This window comes from Struthio camelus, chromosome 6, assembly GCF_040807025.1.
Source record: "Struthio camelus isolate bStrCam1 chromosome 6, bStrCam1.hap1, whole genome shotgun sequence".
NCBI classification, from domain to species: domain Eukaryota; kingdom Metazoa; phylum Chordata; class Aves; order Struthioniformes; family Struthionidae; genus Struthio; species Struthio camelus.
The window spans coordinates 35,374,814-35,395,281 of record NC_090947.1 but is presented as its reverse complement, the minus strand read 5'-3'; the positions used below and the strand labels follow the sequence as shown (position 1 = coordinate 35,395,281).

The 20,468-nt window shown below is 44.3% G+C and overlaps 2 protein-coding genes across 4 annotated transcripts in view; one reads left to right on the top strand and one right to left on the bottom strand.

The window, feature by feature from the left end:
• OSBPL11 (oxysterol binding protein like 11) overlaps positions 1-5,332 on the top strand; it is a 39,694-nt gene extending 34,362 nt beyond the window's left edge. For 2 of the 3 annotated variants that reach the window (XM_068949124.1, XM_068949123.1), the window contains 3 exons: positions 1,334-1,516; positions 2,171-2,324; positions 3,683-5,332. In XM_068949124.1, coding sequence (XP_068805225.1) covers positions 1,334-1,516; positions 2,171-2,324; positions 3,683-3,760 — 415 coding nt within the window. In that variant the 3' untranslated portion in view covers positions 3,761-5,332. The remainder of the gene's footprint in view (positions 1-1,333; positions 1,517-2,170; positions 2,325-3,682) is intronic. The other variant, XR_011141969.1, reaches the window with a different exon arrangement.
• Positions 5,333-8,791: 3,459 nt separating this feature from the next.
• LOC104145645 (TGF-beta receptor type-2-like) overlaps positions 8,792-20,468 on the bottom strand; it is a 32,524-nt gene continuing 20,847 nt past the window's right edge. Inside the window, exons 4-7 of the mRNA XM_068949125.1 lie at positions 17,094-17,908; positions 16,229-16,370; positions 13,140-13,267; positions 8,792-9,299 (exon numbers count right to left, since the gene is read on the bottom strand). Of these exons, the coding sequence (XP_068805226.1) occupies positions 9,087-9,299; positions 13,140-13,267; positions 16,229-16,370; positions 17,094-17,908 (1,298 nt within the window). The 3' untranslated portion in view covers positions 8,792-9,086. The remainder of the gene's footprint in view (positions 9,300-13,139; positions 13,268-16,228; positions 16,371-17,093; positions 17,909-20,468) is intronic.

Sequence of the window (20,468 nt, the reverse complement as noted above, 5' to 3'; positions counted from 1 at the left end):
ATCCAGTGTCTCTGTGCTGAAAGGTCTGGCCCCTGATTGCTCATTTCCTTGCCTGAAAAATCATTTCCTTTCTTGTGCTGCCAGGCTCAGAAGGGGCAGATGTATGCACAGGGACCTCTGGGTGGGAGCACAGGTGAGCTGCTGTCTTGAGGTCTTTTGCTGTGTATGCAGTTGTTCAAAGCAAATGAAACCAACCCGATGATGTGCAAGTTAAATGTCCTTAGCTATGCATCATGCAAGTGTGAAAGAGAATGCGAGTTCTGCGAGCGCGCGAAGGAGCTGCTGCAGGAAGGGGAAGCTGGAGGGTAACACGCTGTAGAGTGTTTGTTCACAGGTAACTGGAGTTTAACTGAAGCTGGAGATAGTGTTCTTTGTGCAAACCTGCAGCACATGGCAAGTAAGATCATATCTTAAGTCTAGTTTGCATAGCTAGCAAAGCCTTGTTCCTTTTTTTCCAAAAAAAAAGAAAAGAAAGAATTGCAAGCTCTGATTTAGCTTTGTAATTTTAACTACTGAACAAAAAAGGTGGCTTAATTTGCTTGCCCAGTTAAGTTTGGTTTCCTCTCTTCAATTCATAATGAAATGAGTGTCATGGGGTCTTTGAACAGGTCTTGATGTTGAAAAGAGAAATATGTATCAGTGTGCAGTTATGGGGATGTTCAAATGTCTGTGCAAAATTTTGAGATTTTAAAATGTTGCATTTTAGAGGAACACTTTTAATATCAGCAGCAGAGGTTTCTGTGGCAGGCAGGAAAGAAAAACAGTTCTCCTAATTCCTGATTTGTCTTACATAGCAGGATTTCCTACCTTGCATTCTGTCCTTGTGAATCTAATACTTATGTGAGCAACATACAAATATAAAGACAATTTATGTATGGAGAGCGTTCAGTGGTAAAGCCTATGAGATCAGATGCCAACAGGATAGTGAGATATAGTCTTGGTTTAAAAATAAATAAATAAATTTGAAGGCAAGTTTTTGATCTGGACTACATATCTGATGCAGTATTTCAAGTAGATGATGTCAGCTGCTAGTAACATCTGATAAGTCTTGTGTTATTTTGTTCTTCATTTTTAATTCTGTTAAAAGAGAAATTTTGAAACAAGCTGAAGCTGAAACAAGCTAAAACTGAGTTTCCTGGGTAATATGAGGAGAACTAGAGCAATGAGGGAAGGTCACTTCCCCCTTTCAGCTTCTCCACGCAAATGCAATTTAAGTAACATTTTTAAAGACAGTATGAGAAACGCTTTCAGAATGCAATTGAATGACTATGCAGTGAATAGGCCCAAGATGTCTTCGGTCATGATCTGTTCAAAATTAAAAATATTTTTCTAGAGTCACCGGTGAAGTAAAGCAGAACGCGACAAACACAGTGGTATGCCGAGTGCAAGGGGAATGGAACAGCGTGCTTGAATTCACCTACAACAACGGGGAGACTAAATACGTGGACTTGACAAAACTGTCTGTGACAAGAAAACGAGTACGGCCCCTTGAGAAACAAGGACCATTTGAATCTAGGTAAAATACACGTTCACCATTGTTTGGCTGGTTTCTAAAAGTGTGCAGTTTTTTTCCTGAGCAGTCTGGTGAATACCTTGAAAAACTTGCAAATGCACTCCATTATCCTTTGTGCATAATACTTAAATACTTTTTTAAAAAATGCATAGTAGTGATGAGAGTTAAGCACATGCAGGTGAGTGTGTGTTCACCAATGTCTTTTATCAGTGGAGAAGATTGTCTTATGAGTTGGTAAAGCTCCTGCTAGACCCTCACTATTTGCTTTGTTTTTAACCTCCAGCTACACAGCTGGGTATCTCGTGACAAGGGAGGTCCTCGCAAGAGACTGCTTTTTGAGTAACACTTACATGGCAACTTTAAATTTTATCAAATGGACATTAGATTGGCACAGCCCAAGCCTCAAAACCATGTTAATCTGTTCCTAATTGCTAGCAGAGATGCAAGGCTCATCCATGAGCTCTTCCAGCTGTGTTGCACCATCGGGAGCTGTCTTTGTGGTTTTTTTTTTTTTTGGTCACGCAAGAAACACAAGAGAATTAAGAGATGGAGAGATTTACTGTCTTTAAAGAATTGCACACAGTGATCCTGCTCTGTAGTTCAAGTTGACAGGTTGAGAAAAATGTTGAAAATTAAAGTCAAGAATTTGGTTTGTAGGAGACTGTGGCAACATGTAACGGAGTCTCTGCGGGATGGAGACATTGATAAGGCGACAGAGCACAAGCGAGCCCTTGAAGAACGACAGAGGAACGAAGAGAGGCTTCGTGCGGAGACAGAAACACCTTGGTGTACCAAATACTTCCTTAAAGAAGTAAGTTTCCAAGTAGTTAACAGTTGATAAGGGAGAGAGGAGATAAAGGCAGAGGCAGAACTACAATGAAAATAGGTGTAAATACCCTGTCAGAATAGAGTGTTTGGCCTTAGGCCTTATGGGATCCATAGCAGGAAGGTGTCATCAGAACTCCCACGTGTGTAAATGACCTTGCCCTGTACTTCCCAAGCACTCTTGTTTTGCAGTTCCCCTACAACAAAATGTTCTGTGGCTCAATTTTCTTTTTCTACGTGTTTGTCTGTGATGTGTGAGGAAAATGGCTTTACATGTATATGGTCTGCAAGTAGACTGAACCAGTAAACATCAGAAGAAAATAATAACTGTGCTAAGCTCTGCTTTTGTTGTGGGCATGTAAAGCTAAAACACCGTTATTGTTAGGAAGGGGGAGCATGAGTTCCCTCTCAACTTTGGGCTTTTTGCGTTCTTGTACCTTATGTTTTAAATGAACTCTTTCATTCAATGGCTTAACCTATACTGCAGTAATAATAACAGTAAGACTGTTAAGAAGGTAAACTGCACACTGCTCAGGAAGACCGGAGGCCGCTGATATGATGCGGGCTTTAAAATAGGTTTTCCTGGTGATCCAGATGAGAACCTGCTTGGGTTGAGAGCCTTACTGAGCCCCATGCAAGAGAGGGGGACTCCCCACTCTGATTTATGCTGCAGTGATATAGATCGTTGTTCATTGAAAGCTTTACTTGTTAAACTCCAGTAATGAAACTCCCTCTTCTTCCTCTTACTGTATCTTTGCAAGCATTTGAAATACTGGTTAAAGAGGTTTTTTGTTTGTTTTGGCTCAAGACTATGTGTTAGCTCCAGTAAACTGTCATTCTCTAAAGCTGCGTTAGTGGTATTAGCTCATATTTAGATATTTCACCTCATCTAGGTCTAGATATTATATTGCTAATCTGAAAACAATTTAAGATACAGATCTACTCAGAAAATGTTTAAATGTAATCCAGAACTACTTCATTTCCGGATAAGAAGTTGGGCTTTATTAGAGCTGATAATGCTCAGTTTGATAGCTGTCGCTCTGCTGGCTTCTTGTTTGGCTTTCTAAAGTAATCTGGATCATGGAGTTGAGGGCAGTGGCTTTCTCTGGGTTAATTACGAGTGCAGTCAGTTCCCGTAGAGAGCTGTGGCTCGGCAAGAACCTGTGCTTGTTCTCGAGTAGTCTAAGAAGCCTGCAGTGCTAATTTCTGTGGTGTATCTTAACCTGTGGGAGTTAAAGGTATAAACTATGTTCTCCTTGTTTCTGCAGCGATCAGGTCGTGAGCAGAGAATGCTCCCAGGGCAGCGTCTTTATTGTAACTATATTTTCTCTACTTGGATTGCAGGGAGACGGCTGGGTTTATCATAAACCACTTTGGAAAACTGTCTCTGCCGTGCAAACTCAGCAAATGGACAGTAACTAGAGAAGCTGCTTTGAGATGAGTTTTCTGTTTCTGATGTTCTCTTTCTGTCTCTCTCAGAACACAGTAATCGCACTGAGTGTCCCCTTTTTTATGTAATTGTGGAAGTTTAAATGAGCATAAAGAAATAAATATACTAGGGCACTTTAAAGTTATATTAAACAAAAAAAAAAACACACAAAGTTGTAGAGACAAACTTGTCAGGTACGTTCAGCCAACTTTTTTTGTATGATCCAAGAGATTTTATCTGAATTGTGTAACATTCTTCTAATTAGGTCTGGTTGCAAAAGCTGCCTAGGAGAGGAACTGTTTGACTTGGGAGTGACATGGGAACTTTTTTTCGCATCTTCGACAAGCTCTGTTTGGTAACTGAAATATGCTCAGTATCCCTGTAAACAACAGCCACAAAAAATAGCTGCTTCTATGCCCAGTGATTAACCTTTTTGGCAAAAACTGGAGGGGTGTTCGGAAGATGTGCCTGAAATCAGTGTTATGGAACAACTGGATCATGACAACTCTTTTCTTCAGAGAGAATGCATGCATGCCTCGGAGGAATATGGAATATATGTAGAGACTACCTTTCTTTTTTATGGATTTATAAAAGCTATTAGAATTATAACCATGGAGAAATTTTTCCTCTGAAACGTTTTAATATACTTGAAATAATTGACTTGAATTGGAAAAGTAATTTGAACACTTTTCAACTCCTAATTTTATTAAATCTCTTTGAGTGACTTTGATTTTGCTCATGTTATAATGTAATGAAGTTTGGCCCTTTTTTTTTTTCCTCCTCCACCTTCCCTTCCCAAGGACTAAGGCTTTCAAACTGAACAGAAAACGTAAAATTTTCTATTTAAATTTCTCTACCCATCTAACCATCTCAGAGGTGAAGTATCAGTGTTACAAACTGTCCTTTGGATTGTTTTGGTTTTTCTCCTGTGGTGTTATTTGGAACAAAGCAGTGAAATGTGACCTGTGAATACATGGACTGTAGGCTCTGTTTTTTCATCTTACCATAAAAAAACTGAAGCTGATTACGCTGAAGAGTGGGTATTGATTTTTAAAACACAATCAGATATCAGGAAACTGTATTCAGGTACAAACATCCTTTGTTTTTTATAAGTATTTTACTGAAGTCTAAGAATTGCTGGCAATTAAGAATAGTACTTATGGCTTTCGTTATTGTTGTAACTACAAGCTACCTTAATTTTTCCAACAGTGGTGCCTTACTCTGTTTTTTCTTCTGATGTAGTCTTCCAATCAGTGTATATAACATTGTCTGCCACTTTCCAGCCATGGCAATGGCTGCACCTGATCCATCATCATGAGAACTCACAGCTGTGTGATCTGGTAAGATGTTTTTGTGGAGGAGATACAAATGTAAGAACGCATCAGAAAGTTGAAATAACCATGTTAACTTTCAACACAAACTGCAAATTGTGCAAAAAGGTTGGATTTGTGCACAACTATTTTGATTCTCTTGTACATTTTTGCTGTGAAATGCACTGAGATCTCAATGCGAGTCATAGTCCGTTTGTGAGAAGTGGGGGTGGGGATAATAAAACTACAAAATGATTCATTTGTTCTGTTTGCTTTCCTGGAGACCAGGTGGTCAGGAGGAGGAGGTCAATATCTTTTCTTTTATGCTGTAGATCTGTCTGTCTGGGCTTTCATTGACCCTTCATTGGCAGGATATTTTTGCACTATGCACTTCAGGAGTAACTGTGTTCTCCTGCAGAGAAATGGGTTTTAGGCCCTGCTGACTTGTTTGTGATATTCTGTACTACTGCCCTGTCATCTTACTTCTGGATATCTATTGGGTGTTTTCATGTTCAGCCAGGAATAAGGATGAAAACTGTGGGATTAGTTCCTCCTTGTTTCTGGGTCTGCAGCACACCTCGGGTGTGCTCCGTAGCCAGTTGAGGATTTGGGGGTAGCAGTCATGATGGCAGCCTGTGAGCCTCCTCTGTCTAGGAGTTCAGGAGTACCTGTACCGAACTGGGAGCAGCAGAAGGAAAGAAATACACTGACCTGTTTTTGAATGTTGTAAATATTTCAGAGTTGTTTTATCTGTGTCGCATGGCAGGTATTCTTTAAATAAAAAGCTAGAGCTCTGGAGCAAGGTCCAGGTTTTAACGCTGCAGTGATCGTAGGAGGTAGCAAAGCTCATTCCCTGAAGTATGCTCTGCTGATAAGCATGTGCTTACTAAACTATAGATCCGTGACTCAGTCACTGACCTCTGCTTAAAATTGTGATCTGGGGACTTGTCAAGGTGATGGCTGTAAAACAGACTGAAAAGCTCCCAGGTTGACCATAAACCCATTTGTGTTTCTTATATAATGTTATTAGTCAAGTTATTTCTCTTACCACCCTCATCTGGTATGCTTGTGGTTTCATACTGAGAAAGCTGTTACTAATTTTGTTGTGTAAAAATAGACTAACACCAAAGAAGTAGTCTTTTAAAATATATGAGGCAATTCCTTTTAACATGAGGGTGCTAGCGGATGGGGGAGACGGGGTAAAATCTTCCCTTGCTCAGATCGTCACAAGAACTGGAAGGGCTTCAGGATGTGAATTTAACGTTGTTACAAATTTCTAGTTCCTTTTGGAAACAGGATATAGCTGAAAGTAGTTTTTAAAAAAGAACTCTTGCCACGGAAAATGCAGCTTACATTATATGGCATTTATTCTTCTATGAATTGCAAGTAACCTACAGCCTAATGAATGTATTTTTAACTTTCACTATTTTTGATTCTCTTGCGTAACTGCTGTTGTTTCCATCTCGTACTTTCTGGAGTGAAGGGAGGTGAGGTTCAGTGCTGCTTTCTACATAACTATGTTCCAGGACCACAGTGTGTTCAACAGGGAGCATGGCAAATTGTAGGATTTAGGTTTATGTTCCCCTCTCTTTTTGGCTTGATTACACTCCATTGAAGTTAAGAGCAAAATTCTTAATGAATGATCTCAGTGGTTTTAGGCTCCCTGATATATAAACAGATTGTGGAGCTTAAAATAAGTGGCTCTCTTCAGAGATGCTGGGTACCCTGCTGGTCATGGAAAAACGTAAGAGCTTGGCAAGTCACTTCCAGCTAATGCAGACATTCAAGCGTAATTCATTTTTTTTTTTTTTGGACTTGGTTTTCACAGGAAAAAATGCAGTATATAAATTGGAGAGTTTGATTTTTCAAGCATGGGGAAAGGAATAGATTGAGAAGATCTTCAGTATATTTACAGTATAAACTGTCAAGCCTAGGCCAAAGTCTGTCTCCCTAGGAGAACTTGGAGTCCAACTTTAGAATTGGAGACACAAGCTTGAACTTCTAGTTGGCATGTTCTGGTTCCCGCTGTGTTCCAGGCACTGTGTGGAAGAGGAGACCAGAGTGCCTTTAAAACCGTGTTACACTGAACTTGGAAATACCTGAATCAGTGTTAAATCCAAGCAACTTGCCACAAAACTTGCTGCGGAAATTTTGCACCAAATGTTAAAGACAGAGAAGATTTGACAGCCTTGGGGAATTCTGTGTGTTCTCACAGTTTATCATCTCCATGTTAGAGAAGCTGCCTTGTGCTCTCTGTTACTCTTGGGCATACATACGGTAGAGCAGTGGTTAATATATGAAGAAAAGAGATTGAAGTCAGGTGGGCGGAAAGGCTCGTGTTTATGGTGAACTGAGGAGAAAGTTCAAGAGAAAAGGGTTAACTTGAGAATTATAAGATGACAGAAGGTAGCAGCTAGCTGAAGGGAGGGATGGGTAAGGGTGAAAGGTATGGCCACAGTTGCAGCGTGGAGGCTTACACATGGTAGTTGAGGTAACTTTTTATTAAGACTTGATTTAGACTTGATGCAGCCTAACTCCTTTCTCTGGAGAAGGATGGAAGAGAAGGAATTGGAAATAACTTTGCTCTGGGCTTTTATTTTAGAAACAGTGGAAAAAACCTGAACAAGGTGGAAAAAATAACGGAAGAAGAAATGCTTTTTGGGTGGGCTGGTGCTCTCATAGCTGCGCATGTGTTAAAAACAAAACAGAAAACCCTTCAGATCTGCTTCCCCGTTCCACATCAGGGAGCTCAGGCTGCAGAAACCTCGTGGCTGTTGTGCTGTGCTTTTTTCCCTTCCTCTCTCTTGCAGTAGAGGTGATCGTGCAGCCGCGTGCTGGCAGATGGAGTAAGCCTCTCCAGTGCTATCCCATGAGATACTTCTGTGTAGGTGAGTGTCATGTATGGGCTTGTAGGGCTTCTTAGTAACAGCTAAGGGTTTTTATTACCTTTTGCTCCCAAGGGCGGAGGGATCCAGATCTACACAATGCCGGAGTTCAGAGTCAAGCCTGACTTACCTTTCTCATTCAGTTCATTGCCTTTTCCACTGCGGAGGAAGCCCGGCTTGGTCTAGTGGTTACTGGAAGTAAATGTCTCAGTTCTGTCTCATCATGTTTCTTCAGGTTGAATAACACAGGAGAGAGCAAAAGAGTTGCAAAAAGAGTTAGGTAACACTTCTGTGTTAACAATACTATGGCACAAATCTGGGGTTTAGAGATGGCTGGAAATTGTCCTGTGACAAGGAGAAGGTCTTATCTAGATATCCTATATGAAGACCTTTTGCAGTGAAACAGCAGTGCCTGTATTGGTGACTTCCTTTTTTATTGAAGAAACTTCCCAGGCTTGCTTGAACTATGAAGTATACCCAGGAATTCACCACAAGAGAAAACAGGTGTGTTGAAGCTGCAGCAAATCAGGCTTTTGCAGATTGGATTATCAGGTACCTCTTTACAGTGTATTAGGGTCTGGCTGCTCCATGAATAATTTCCTTGGGAGCCAGTGTTTGCTCCACTAATGGTGTCTAACATCTCAAGTAGTTACCTAGTTTCTACTACTGCTACAACAGATAGATTTTTTTTTTTTTTTTTAGCGTAGGCTGTTTAAAAAAACCAAAATGTGTCTTGACCCCTGCAGAATAAGCAGTTAGGGGAGAAACTCATGATGACAACATTGACAGCATTGAAAGAATTCAAAAGATAGGCATGGAATTCAGGTGCTTATTAATAAAAGATTAAACATTATTATTTTAAAAAATAATAAAAGAAATGCTTTGCATCATTATATATTTAAAGAAAGTACAAAATCAGTTCATATACACTGCTACACTTTAGCCAAAGTATTGGTTCCACAGTTTTCTGCACTGTATCTGTGGGATGAAACAGGTCTTATAAATAAGTTACGTGCTAGATCTTAGTTCCACTTGGAAAAATGAAGCGAGGGTTTTTTTACCACAAGCTAAACACTTGTTGCTTATCCCCTCGTTTCTTACGATGAGACTCTTTGCCTGCTGTGTCACTGCAGGTTTCTGCTCCCGTCACTGCCTTGGTGTTCGCCACTGGGACAGGCGGTTTTGCTGGCGTCGTTGTCTGTGTTGTTGTTGAGGATGTCGTCGCAGTCCATCTGTGCCATCAGGTTGAAGCGCTCAGCCACGCAGTGGGCTGTGAGGCGAGCCTCGGGGTCGTGGTCCCAGCACTCCGTGATGGTGTCGCACAGAAAACGCATTCCCTGAAATTGGAAGGGAATTAAACTGGAAAGCAGGAGGAAGGGGAGCTGGATGGAAGCTGGTCTAAAGCAATCACAGCGTTTTACAGAGCTTTTGGTAGTTTCCTGCAGAAACGGTTTTTTTGCCAAGCTAAGCCCAGGAGGAAACTGCATTGATGAGTTGGTGCAAACAGCAGAGTTTGCACCATTGCTACCACTGCTCCCATTATGGCAGCAGCCTCAGTTGTTGTGGGATCTGTTCCCAAGTGTTTCCCACAGTACCAGGAAACCTTCCCCAAAAGATAGTTTGCAGTCACTGTGGGACTGCAAAGGAGCTTAAGGGAACTGGGCCCTCCACCTCCTGTTCGCAGCCTTGTCCATTCCGATCGAGCATCCTATATTTGGGAGGGAAAAGACAGTTGCAGACAGGGAAAAGACAGTTGCAGACAGTGACCTGCAGGCTGGTCACGTGGCTCAGAGCTGAGCCTAGGTTTCTTGGTTTCCAGCCTATGCCTTGGCTGCTACGCCTGGATGGGCAGGGAGGGTAAAAGGCAAGTTTATCGAAATTAACCTTATTAAATATGTCTTGTTGTTTTTGCAGCTTTCCGAAAGGATGAGCAATGCCAAATATTCATTGCAGGGCACAGTGGAACTGTTTGTTTTCTCACCATAAAATGGCATCTTGTCTTCATGTGAGATTAGGTCCTTTTCAGTGTGCTTCAGAACACATTAAATTCCTCTCAATTGCAATGGTTGCAGTTCCCAGTAATAGATTTGTTTTCAGTTGCGTAGTGCTCTGAAAAGGGTCCTAACATTTTGGACTTAGAAATAAAATGGCGGTGTTCAGCTGTATGGTTTTTTTCTCCCCTTTTAAGCTAGTAACCCGGACAGCACAAGGAGCTATATTGAACCTTTCTTTGACTATATAATTCCTATCATCTGCTATTTTCTTTTACATCATTGTCACAAAAGGTTGCAACGCACTGGACAAATCATTATTCTAAATAAAGCTTCATGTTTTTTCAGGTGGTTTTTGTGTGAATTTTCTTAGTTTGCAAGTAAGAGAGCCCAAAAAGCTTGCATGTGTCAATACAAAAGAAAAATGCAAGTCCTATGGAGATGTACTGTTGGTCTCTGTCTTCTTGCACCTTTCTGAGGAGTCCCTGTTCTGCGCTGAGGTTTATTATATTAAATCTTCCGTAATGGCCACAGACTATAGAGAGAACGGGATTATGCAGTAAAACTGACAGATGGTACGTTCAGTACTTATTCATTTATTAGCCTAGTTGAAAGGATTTGAGGACAACTCATTAACATGTAAAAATGAGCTAGCTTAGCTGAAACTTTTAAAATAAGCCTGTTCTCAAATAGAACCTTGCACTGTTGTGCAGTTTGGCCATTAGATTGCCCTGAAATCACGACATTTATTTACCTTTGCCTTGTAAATAAATATGATGCTCTTTTGAATGGTACCATTGGAGCGTCTTATTTTCTTACACTCACAAAATGGACTTTGGGTTTTATACTTGATATCCCAGATTTCCAAAGGGAGCTGGATGCTGTGTCTAGCCATAGTTTTACCAGTATGTTTTTGGCAGCAGTGTTGAGTGAAGCTCCCACTGCTCTTTCCCATCCTGTACCAGCCCTTCGCCTTGTGCCAGTATAACAATCTGTTCAGCTTCTTCGTGAACCAGATCAGGGGGATTTATCTGGCCTAAATAACCACACTTTTTTTTTTTTCTCCTTAATAATGGAAGGAAAAGTAAGGAAGAAACAGGGGTTTAGCATATTTAAGTTTATCAGGGAGATGTTCGGGATTAACTTCAACTGTGCAGCCTTGCAAACAGTTGCCCTGGGACTGCTGATGGGCAGCATGCTAGGTAGGGGCCCTGCTTGAATCACCTCCCTCAGGGGAAACTAGTGCATGTGAACCCATGGTCTTAGATGCCTTAGCAACAGTTTTAAAATTTTCCAAACAGTTTAGGCCCTCATCTGATGAGAGGGGAACCCCATGGCTGAAATACAGAAGCAGCGTTTTGAGCGCTGCATTGAACTTATTTCTGTTGGTGGAAATATCTATGGGTGCTTCTCATTCAGATGAACAGTTTGCCTCTCTTTCTTGGTGTTGCCCAATGCTTTCTCCCAAAGGAAGCAGTTGAGAGCAGAGGCAGCATGTGGCACAAAGAGGTGGATTTCTGTTATTTTCCAGCAGATGGTGCTGCCCTATGCTGCGTGCTAGGGGGACTCGTAAAATGCCAGGAAAATAATGTAAAGCCAGGCTTGTAAGGAGATGTTTATTAGATCAGCTAATATTAGCCAGAGGAAAACTTTCAGGAACACAAGATGGCTTTTCTGTTCCTCTTCCCCAGTGAATATTAGGTGGTCTAATAAAAGTTACTGCTTTATAAACCTTGCTTTGTTTACATGTTAGACCAACCCAACTACAGCAACATTATTTCTCGGTGGTAATTACAGTCAGCCCTTCTTCAGTACAGTAACCATCAGTGCAGTTATACTTAGGCTCTATCAGAGTGTGATTTTTGACAACCCAAGCTTCTGTATATTTTTCCTGTGGTTTCAAAGTTGATCAGTGAACCTGGGAGGTGACTATCTGGGATGAATACTCAAAGGCTTCAAATATGTAGCAGGTCGGATTGAAGTTCCAGTATTTTACTTCATCTCCATAAAGGAAAAAGTCTGGGTGAATTTAAGAAATGAACTTGCTGACTGAAACTCAGTGATGGTCTAGGAGAAACCAGAGATTCATTTGATGCTGTTTGTAGCCTCAGTTGCTCAGGTACCATGAGTCTTTGGATGAACACAGTTCTGGGAGGAGATGTTTCAGGGAACATCTGGCCTTCTGAGGTGGTGAAGTTATGTGCTTGCCCTTAAACTCTGGCTATAAACGACATCCACTCAGAGTGGAAGCAATAGCAATGTGTTTTTATGGGCAGATATTGCAAAATGATCTGCAATGACCAAGCAATAAACCCTGCAAGGCTCTGTGACCCAGCAGGCCCAATGCTTTAGGTTGTTTTTCAGATGATCTGAACTGCTGCTGAATGGGTGGTGTTTTCCATGAGATACATGGAAATTTAAGAAATGCCTAAGTCGGGCAAGATTTTGAAAATCCCAGTCGGCGTGTGTTACCCCTTGTGTGCTCAATTCATAGAAGAAAGTCCTGGAGCTGGGGGAAGAGATGTCTGTGTCAGGTTCAGGGAGTAGCCGCTCGGGAGAAATGTTTCTAGAGCTGGTTGGACTGGGAGTGTTTGTGGATGGTTTAAACAAAGTATGTTTCATTATTACTGAAGTGTTTCTGTTCTAGAGTGATGGGTTATACTTTCTGAGCTGAAACGTTGTGCTTTCAGACCCTCTGAGCCTGAAGGGTGGTAACAGACTTCTCTCACAGACTTGAGCGTAGTGTTTTCCCTCCTCTCAGCTTCATGCATGTTAGACTCCAATGACTTACTATTTCATAAGACTAGCGTGCGCAGAAGTGCTCCACATGGCTGTGTTACAGTATCCACAGATTAAATGAATACCGTTACTTGTTACTCATAACGCTTTCTGTTCGTGGTACTTTATTCATTAACAAATTTTGCTGCACCCTTGGCCTGGTGGCTTTTATAGACTGGGGAAGTAGGTCTAGTGGGGCTTATCTGAGCTCAGCCAGCCAAGATGAACTGGAAGTAGGACCCAGGAGTTCTGCCTGCTTTTGTTTCGATTACAGCTTTCATAAGTTTTCATGAGGTAGATGTTTTGAACTGCGTTTGTATTGAAAATGCAATTTTCAAGTTGGGTCAGTGAAGTTGGACAATGCGGGTCGCGCTTTTTTTTCCAGCTATCTATTTATTCCTGGCTTACCTGGTGCACCAGCCAGTTGCTAGGGATCTCGGGGCGCCCTCTGCCATGCAGCACGATGTCTCTCATGGTATCCACACAGGGCTGCTCCTGGACTTTTGACCCGAAAGGTAGCTCATAATTCTTTACTTCTGCAAGGAAGTGACAGGAGCATTATAGGATGTTTTTCATGCATTCGCTGCTCAGGTTTAGTAAAGTCCATTGGATGAGAATAAATTTGTATTAATCAGTCTACAAAAATAAACTTATTTGGAAACCTTTTAGAATTTGAACATACAAATAATGATAAAGTGCTGGGTGATAAAGAGCAGGTTTTCACATAAAGGTTGTTTTCAGAAACAGGACCAATGGACCATCTTACCAATGGGCAGGACCATCCCTGTACTCAAAAGACATTACTTGGACACAGTCTTTAAATGAAACATATTTCTAGCAGGTGAAACATATGCAGGTGGAAGATGGGAGAGGCAATTATGCTACCAACACCCAGATTCCTGGTGCGGGCAAGAATTGGTTTAAGGAATGACCGTTATAGAAGAGCAACCCCAGGCTGTGGGACACCAACAAGAAGCTTCATGTTGCAGAAGTGAGAGGCCACTGTGATTTCTGCCAGTTGCATTTTCCCCACCCCAAATACTGTGATAAATACAATTGTGGTCATAAGTGGAGGTGGTACATTGTGGGCCAGGGTAAGACACTCAATTGCTAGCAGGTCACTGGCTTGATTTGAGGGTCTGTGTGCAGAAAAGGCTGTATTTTGGACTTTAAGGAAGATAGCAGTCAAAGTCTGTGTCGGGGTGTTTCTGATGCCCCAAGTAAAATCCACAAGATTGGTAGTCTCTTATTGCACAGCTCCAAGTACTGGTAGCATTTAGAGTCAGGCCCCCTCACATGCGCTGAACTACAACTCCTCGAAGCACAGCAGTGGCCTTTGTGACTCAGGCAGCTGAATTCGTGTGTGAAGATCCCCGGTGAAGGGATAGTCAAGGAAAAGAAGGGACAGGACAGTGAACAAGCATTTTCCATTTAAACATGTCAAGACCTTTCCAAGGGGAGGGATTTTGGCTTCTGGCTCCCAGTCTCTCTGCCCACTCACAGCAGCAACTTTGGTAAATGCATTCAGCGCACGATCCCCAGGCCTTGCGTGTGTTTCCACATGTGAATTTGTGAGAGTGAGAGGCAGAGCATGTCTGTAATGGAGTCTCCAGGACTGCAGAAATAGCTCCCTCTTGTCACTGCTGAGCTACTTGGGGACCTGGAAGAGTTTTTATCCTACCAGAAGGAAGAACTGGTAGCCCACGTGGAGGCCTGTGCTATTGCAACCAGATTGTTTCCTGGACGTAAGTCCTGTGGTATCTGTCTGGAAAGGCTATGGGCAGGTGAAACACCAAAAACAGACCAGGGGAGGGTCAGCACCAGGACATGAGGGGTCTGGAGCCGTTGCGAAGGGTATGTGAGATCGTCTGAGCTAGGCAAGGCTCTTGTGCAAGGGGAAGACTTGAGGCAGCTTTCTTGCCAAGGATCAGCGTTTCTTGCAACTCCTTGGGCATAGGAAGTAGATAGGGGAAAGAAAAAAGGAAGGGGGGGAAAAAAAAAAGCAAAAACCAACCCGGGAGAGCTAAAAAGAGAAGAGAGGGGCTCAGGCAGAATGATGGGCAGAGGATAACACCAAGGTGGTTAATTAAATGTTTTGTTACACAAAAATTCTGATGCCAGGATGCGACTACGGGAATGTGACATTGCTGGAGGCTGGAGTTTGTGTGTCCCTGTTGCAACAGAAACTCTCTGGCATTGCCTGAAAAGAGTCTGCGTGGCTGAGGAAAGGGGGGAGGTAGGAAGGAAGGAGCCAACTTTGGCTCTTCCTGTTTGCTTTTGTTTGCATCATCAGCAGTTACTTGGATTTAGCTTCGGGGTTGGCCCCGCTTTGAGTGGGGGCTGGACCAGATGACCCCCCTGGGGTCCCTTCCAACCTCAATTACTCTACAACTAATGTTGGAATTTGGATCGTTTTATTGCTGCGGGTGCCAGATTGCAATTGCGTGTGCAATGCCAAGTGATTGGTGCCTTTCTATGTTTCACTAGGTAAACAAACAAAGCTCTTACCTTCAGTGAGTCTTTGTATCAGGTATTAGTATGTGTGCCCCCCTTGGAGAGACCTTATGTCTGAAATTTTGAAAAGCAGGGTACTTCCCTGGCTATTCTCGCTGTTGAGGACTAGGGTCTTGGGCCTCCCAGTGGACTTTCTGGTCTAAATCATGTCACTTTTGGAACAGAGTTCTGGATCTGCATTTGCTGAATTGGATGTAGATCTGCCTGGAAACATGGGATAAAATCCTGGCTTCACAGAGCCCAATGGGGAAAATCCCTGCAGGCTTCAGAAAAGTTGTGATTTTGCCTGTGAGCTGTTTTCAGATGCATGTTTTTCCCTCTTGTTCCCATACTCTGCTTTGTAATGTTTTGTTACCAGGAAATGCTGAGCCCTGGGACAACAACCCCCCTCATCCCACAACGGCGAGTCAAAGAGACCTCTCTGAACTATCCACACGAGGCTGTCTCACAGGTCTGCAGAAGACCAAGGCTTGGAGGGCCTCTAATTTCTGCAATTGCAGAGCATGAGGTTCCTCTTGGTCTTGTCACATGCGGTAGGAAATTTGAGGGACTGTCTGCTCTTGTGGCAGGAGAGAGGCCTTTCCACAGGGTACAGAATGAGCTGTTGCCTTTGAGTGGGGCTTCCTGCAGCACGAGGCCTCCTTCCATGGCGTTTCTCCAGCTGCAGCCAAAAGCAGTGGGGTCCCCTTCCTTGCTCCTGAACCATGGTGCCGGCTCCCCTCATGCTGTGACACCCAAGGCCAGTGGGTGTGTGAGTGGCCCTTGGGGGAATCTGCCACCCACCCTTAGCAGCCCTCTAGAGATAAGTCATCCGAAATGAAGTCCTGCACAAGATGAGCCCCAGCATCCCACAGCGAGGCAGAGCGGAGTCATCGCTCTTCAGGGGACGAGTGTGTGTACCATGGAGGATCACGAAGGTTATTCCCTGTACACAAAGGGAGGGAGGAAAAATGTGCAAAAGAAATACAGTGCAATGTTCTTACCTCCTACCACTTCGCATCTGGAGGCCATTTCCCATAAAACCAGGGCCATGGAGTAGACGTCCATTTGCTTGAAAGACTCCAGATCTTCCAGATTCACTCTGGACTCCAGAACCTCTGGAGCCATGTACCTGGCAGTGCCCACCTACCCGCAAAGAGGAGAGATATTAGCATAAACACCAGGACGTGGGACCACATGGGCAAGGACTTTCGCAAGTTGCTGCAGCTGATCAGATGTGAAAAACACTGCTCTATCTGCATCGGTGCGCTCTGCCTGTGGGACTATTGCTGGGATTAGATGAATGCTTCCTGGGCTCTAAAGGTGAGATCCCCCATGGTCTTCACCAACTGCTTGACTCTTGTCCTGAGCAGCTCCCAGCAGCACTGCCTACTGCTCCCATTTGTGGCCATGGCTCTGAAAGCCATGCTGCTCCTATCCCGTCTCTTGTAGACAGCTAAGCCAAGCAGATCTGTGTCCTTTCTGCCACCTCAAGCGTGCCATGGCATGCAGGCTGGAAGGCTTGGTAGGATGCTGCTCAGGGACTGCACAAGGCATCCATGTGTCACTTTAAAGGAAACGTCACACTTGCTGTTGCTGCTTAACTGCCCTGCAAGGGTTAGTGTTTCTCAAACGGGCCAGTCTCACTTGTTAGGTTTCAGCTTTGCAAGCTGGCTTAGCACATTGGTAGAGTCATGCAACAAAACCCCCTGCTTAATAGTGACCCCCCAGCTCCAAAGGGATGCAGCTTCCACGAGATGTCCTGCGTTTGACAGCGCAAGGGTGCGTGTGTTGTTAGTGAAGTGCTACCTATGGCGTGCGATGGATTTGTAGCCTGTGATGAAGGGATGTGGATTGGGTCATACTTGCCTGCCCACTATTTGCAAAGTCATCAACCGTCAGGGAAGGGTCGAGGCGTATCGCAATGCCGAAGTCGCAGAGCACGCACTCCTGCTCGTTCTTAACCAGGATGTTGGTACTTTTGATATCCCGGTGGGCGATAGGGATTTTTGGCCTGCCACAGGTTGTGTAGTCGCTGTGGAGGTGAGCCACCCCGTTGACGAGGGACCCTGCCATTTTTTGTAAGTCCATCCAGCTCAGGATGTGCCTGGACAGGTAGTCCTTGAGATTTCCCCGGCTGTGGTAGGCGGTGATGAGCCAGTACTCCTTCCGGGGCCCCGATCCCCTGTCCTCGGCTGTGAGGAACTGCAGGACACTGTCGTGCTTGAGGCTGGCGTCCGTGAAGATCTGGCTTTCGTTTTTCCAGGAGGAGTACTCCTCGCAGGGGAAGATCTTCACAGCCACCGTCTCGTATTGCCCTGAGCTGCTGTGGTTTAACTTGGCCTTCCAGACCTCGGCAAACTGGCCTTTCCCCACCATTTCGTCCAGTTCGATGGGGAGCAGCTCGGTGTTGTGGTTGATGCTGTTGGCACAGGTAGAGCTCATGCTGGCCTGATTGTCGTCCGTCATCACCGACAATTTCTCATCGCGCTCGGCAGCCTTCCCTGGGTCGGGCAGAGCCGGGTGCTGTGCGTGCTTCTGGCTCCACGCCTTGGCTCTCTTCCTCTGCTTCTGCGTGCGGCAGAAGTAAAATATCACCGTGATCATCACGGCCACGAGCAGTGGTGGCAGGAGGCTGATGGCAGCCACCGGGATGACCTCTTTGCTCTGCAGCATGGAGTATCCTGCAGGAAAGGAAGCAAATGTGAATGTGCCGCTGCAAAGGATCTGCAACATCTTGTTTTGATCATGCGTAGGAGGAAAATATGTGAAGCAGTTAATAAAGTACAGCCATTTGCAGGGACGTAATGCATACTGCACACAAATCCCATCTGAGCAAAGGGTAAGAACTCAGATGTGTGCAATTATTTAGAGGGCTGTTCATTTTAGGTCTCCGAACTAGGTCCATTTATCAAGTGAGGATTCAAGACGTTGTCCCATATTAATTGGGCTGGACGGTGTGTGAAAGCCTGCTGGTTGCAGCCCAAACTGCTCAGCCGCCGTTCACAGGCTCTGTACGGCCAGCAAGCGCTGTTTGTACTCGTGCGGGATAAGCTGGAGCGGAAATAAAGGCGATAAAGGTAAAGAAAAGCTAGAGAGTCTGTTTTGAATATATCACAGATCGGAGATTGTTTGGGGCTGGGGCTTTGTCACTCTCCTAAACACGGAGCGCGAGAGGGGACAACGAAGGGCTGGAAGAGACGGGGGCTCACGGCAGCGTGGAGGACCAGGGAGGTCTCCTGCGCGTGGCCGGCTGCTAGCCCCTTCCCTTGTGCGCGTCTCGTCCGAGGGCCCGTCCAGGGAGCTACGCTGAGCACGGAGGTGCCTGAATGCAAACGCCAGAGAAAGCGGGATGCCTCGCACAATAACTAGTGCAAAGGAGTATAGCTTCAGCCCGTTGCCAGTGTTTTTGTTTAGTTTTACATCGCGCTGCAACACTGGCACCCGCCTATTGCGCAGGAATGGTTGCTTTTGCTTTATTTCTTTTAAGCCCCTATCAGCCTTCAGATCATCGGAGGGGGAAAAAACCCAACAAGCCTCGCACAACATATAATTGTCTGATCCTTTGATGTTTGCAATTCCTGGAATAAACATGCTGACTTCAGTAGAGATATTCAAGTAAAATCTTACTCAGAGGTTTTTCTGCCAAGTATAATAACCCAGGGGAAGAGGGATAAGAATCATTCCATAAGCAAAACTCTTGCTGTTTGACCTCAGTGTGTGCAGATCATAATTCAGGTTCTGGAAAAACAGAGCATTTAGCTATTTTACTTGGCAAATTTCAAAAAATCTGCTGCAGCTAATTTCTGCAAGGCTGTGAAAGCGTTTCTAAAATAGGCATCAAGTTCAAACCACAAGATCAACCTAAACTGATATAAATCAATAACTAACTCAGGAATATGTTTATTTTGGAAAGCATTAGGCCTGGATATCACCTACTGCTTTAATGGATTTACCCGATGCTTAGGATCACATCTCTGAAACTCCAAAGAAAGAGAGAAAGAGACTTTTTTTTTTTTTAAGGGAGTTATGTGCACGTGTCCTGCAAACAGTAAGTTAACACAACTTCAGCAAATTCCTTGGTGAGGATGCCCCTTCCCGATGCAAAACCTTTGATACGGTGGGGTTGCGGAAGGGCTTAGGTCTCTCCCACGGAAAACGAATCGGGCTGCTCTGTTTTCTCTGAAAATAACTGCAGACCTCTAACCGCAAATATTGTCGAGCGCTGCTGCATGGGTCCTTCCTTCCCTGCCCGCGGTCAGGTAGACCTCCGAGGCCAAGCTGGGTTGGCCTGGAGAAGACTCTGCATCGCTCACGGTAGCCAGCGTCTCCTGGGTGCAGCGCGCACCTTCCTCGCATCCCCTCCGCTTCCAGGGCGCGCGCGCCAGGGCTGGGGGCAATGATGCTTCTGCGCGTTTAGCAGGATCACCTGCGAGCACTGGAGAGGGTCCCCTGCAGACCTGGTGCGTCTGTGTAACTGATTCAGAGCAACCGCAATTTAAAAACAGGCCTTGAGGCGCCTAAATTAATGTAAAAATTCTGCCTACCTCATCCGTCAGAGAAATGCTTGCTTGTGTTAGTTATTTCTTTGCTCAAAGTTGGTCTATAACATCGAGGTCACCGTAAGTTAACGTTTAAAGTAAAATGCAAAAGATCCCTTAGAGGGGTAGAAAAGGATGTGAACGGTTGGTTCAGAGAGGCATTGAGTGGGGGGATCTTCCAAAGTTTTTGGCTTTGTTAGCACAGTGAGGCACCGGTTTACCCAGTAAGTCAAAGTGGCAGCGATGTTGCTTAAGGCCTGTAATACCCGTAGTCTCATTTGCCGGCATTTTCTGTGCTGGTTGGCAACAGGAGCCTGTTTGTGAAAGTATGTGGTGGGGGCGGCCTTTCCAATGCGCCAGTTGTCGTTTTTGTGTGAAATTATATATCCCAGTATCGGCTTTGGGATTTGACTATCTCTCCCTAGAAGTGCGTGTGCCTGTTATGTTTGGCTCTGGAAGCAGCACGGAGCTGCCAAACGTAGCATCGTTTACCTTTATTGAAAGTGGCTTGTTTGTTCTGCGAATTTGCATTTTGTGCCATTTCCCCCTCTCCCCCCGTGTTGTGGGAGAAGTTATGCTGCCAACTTGCAGGTTACACTTAGCCTCGTTTTCAGCATTTTGTTGCTCTGTAATTATGGAAAATCAGAGGGATTTTGTTTTGCTTTTCTTATGGGTCAGATTCTGCAAGGCCTGCTGGACCGGC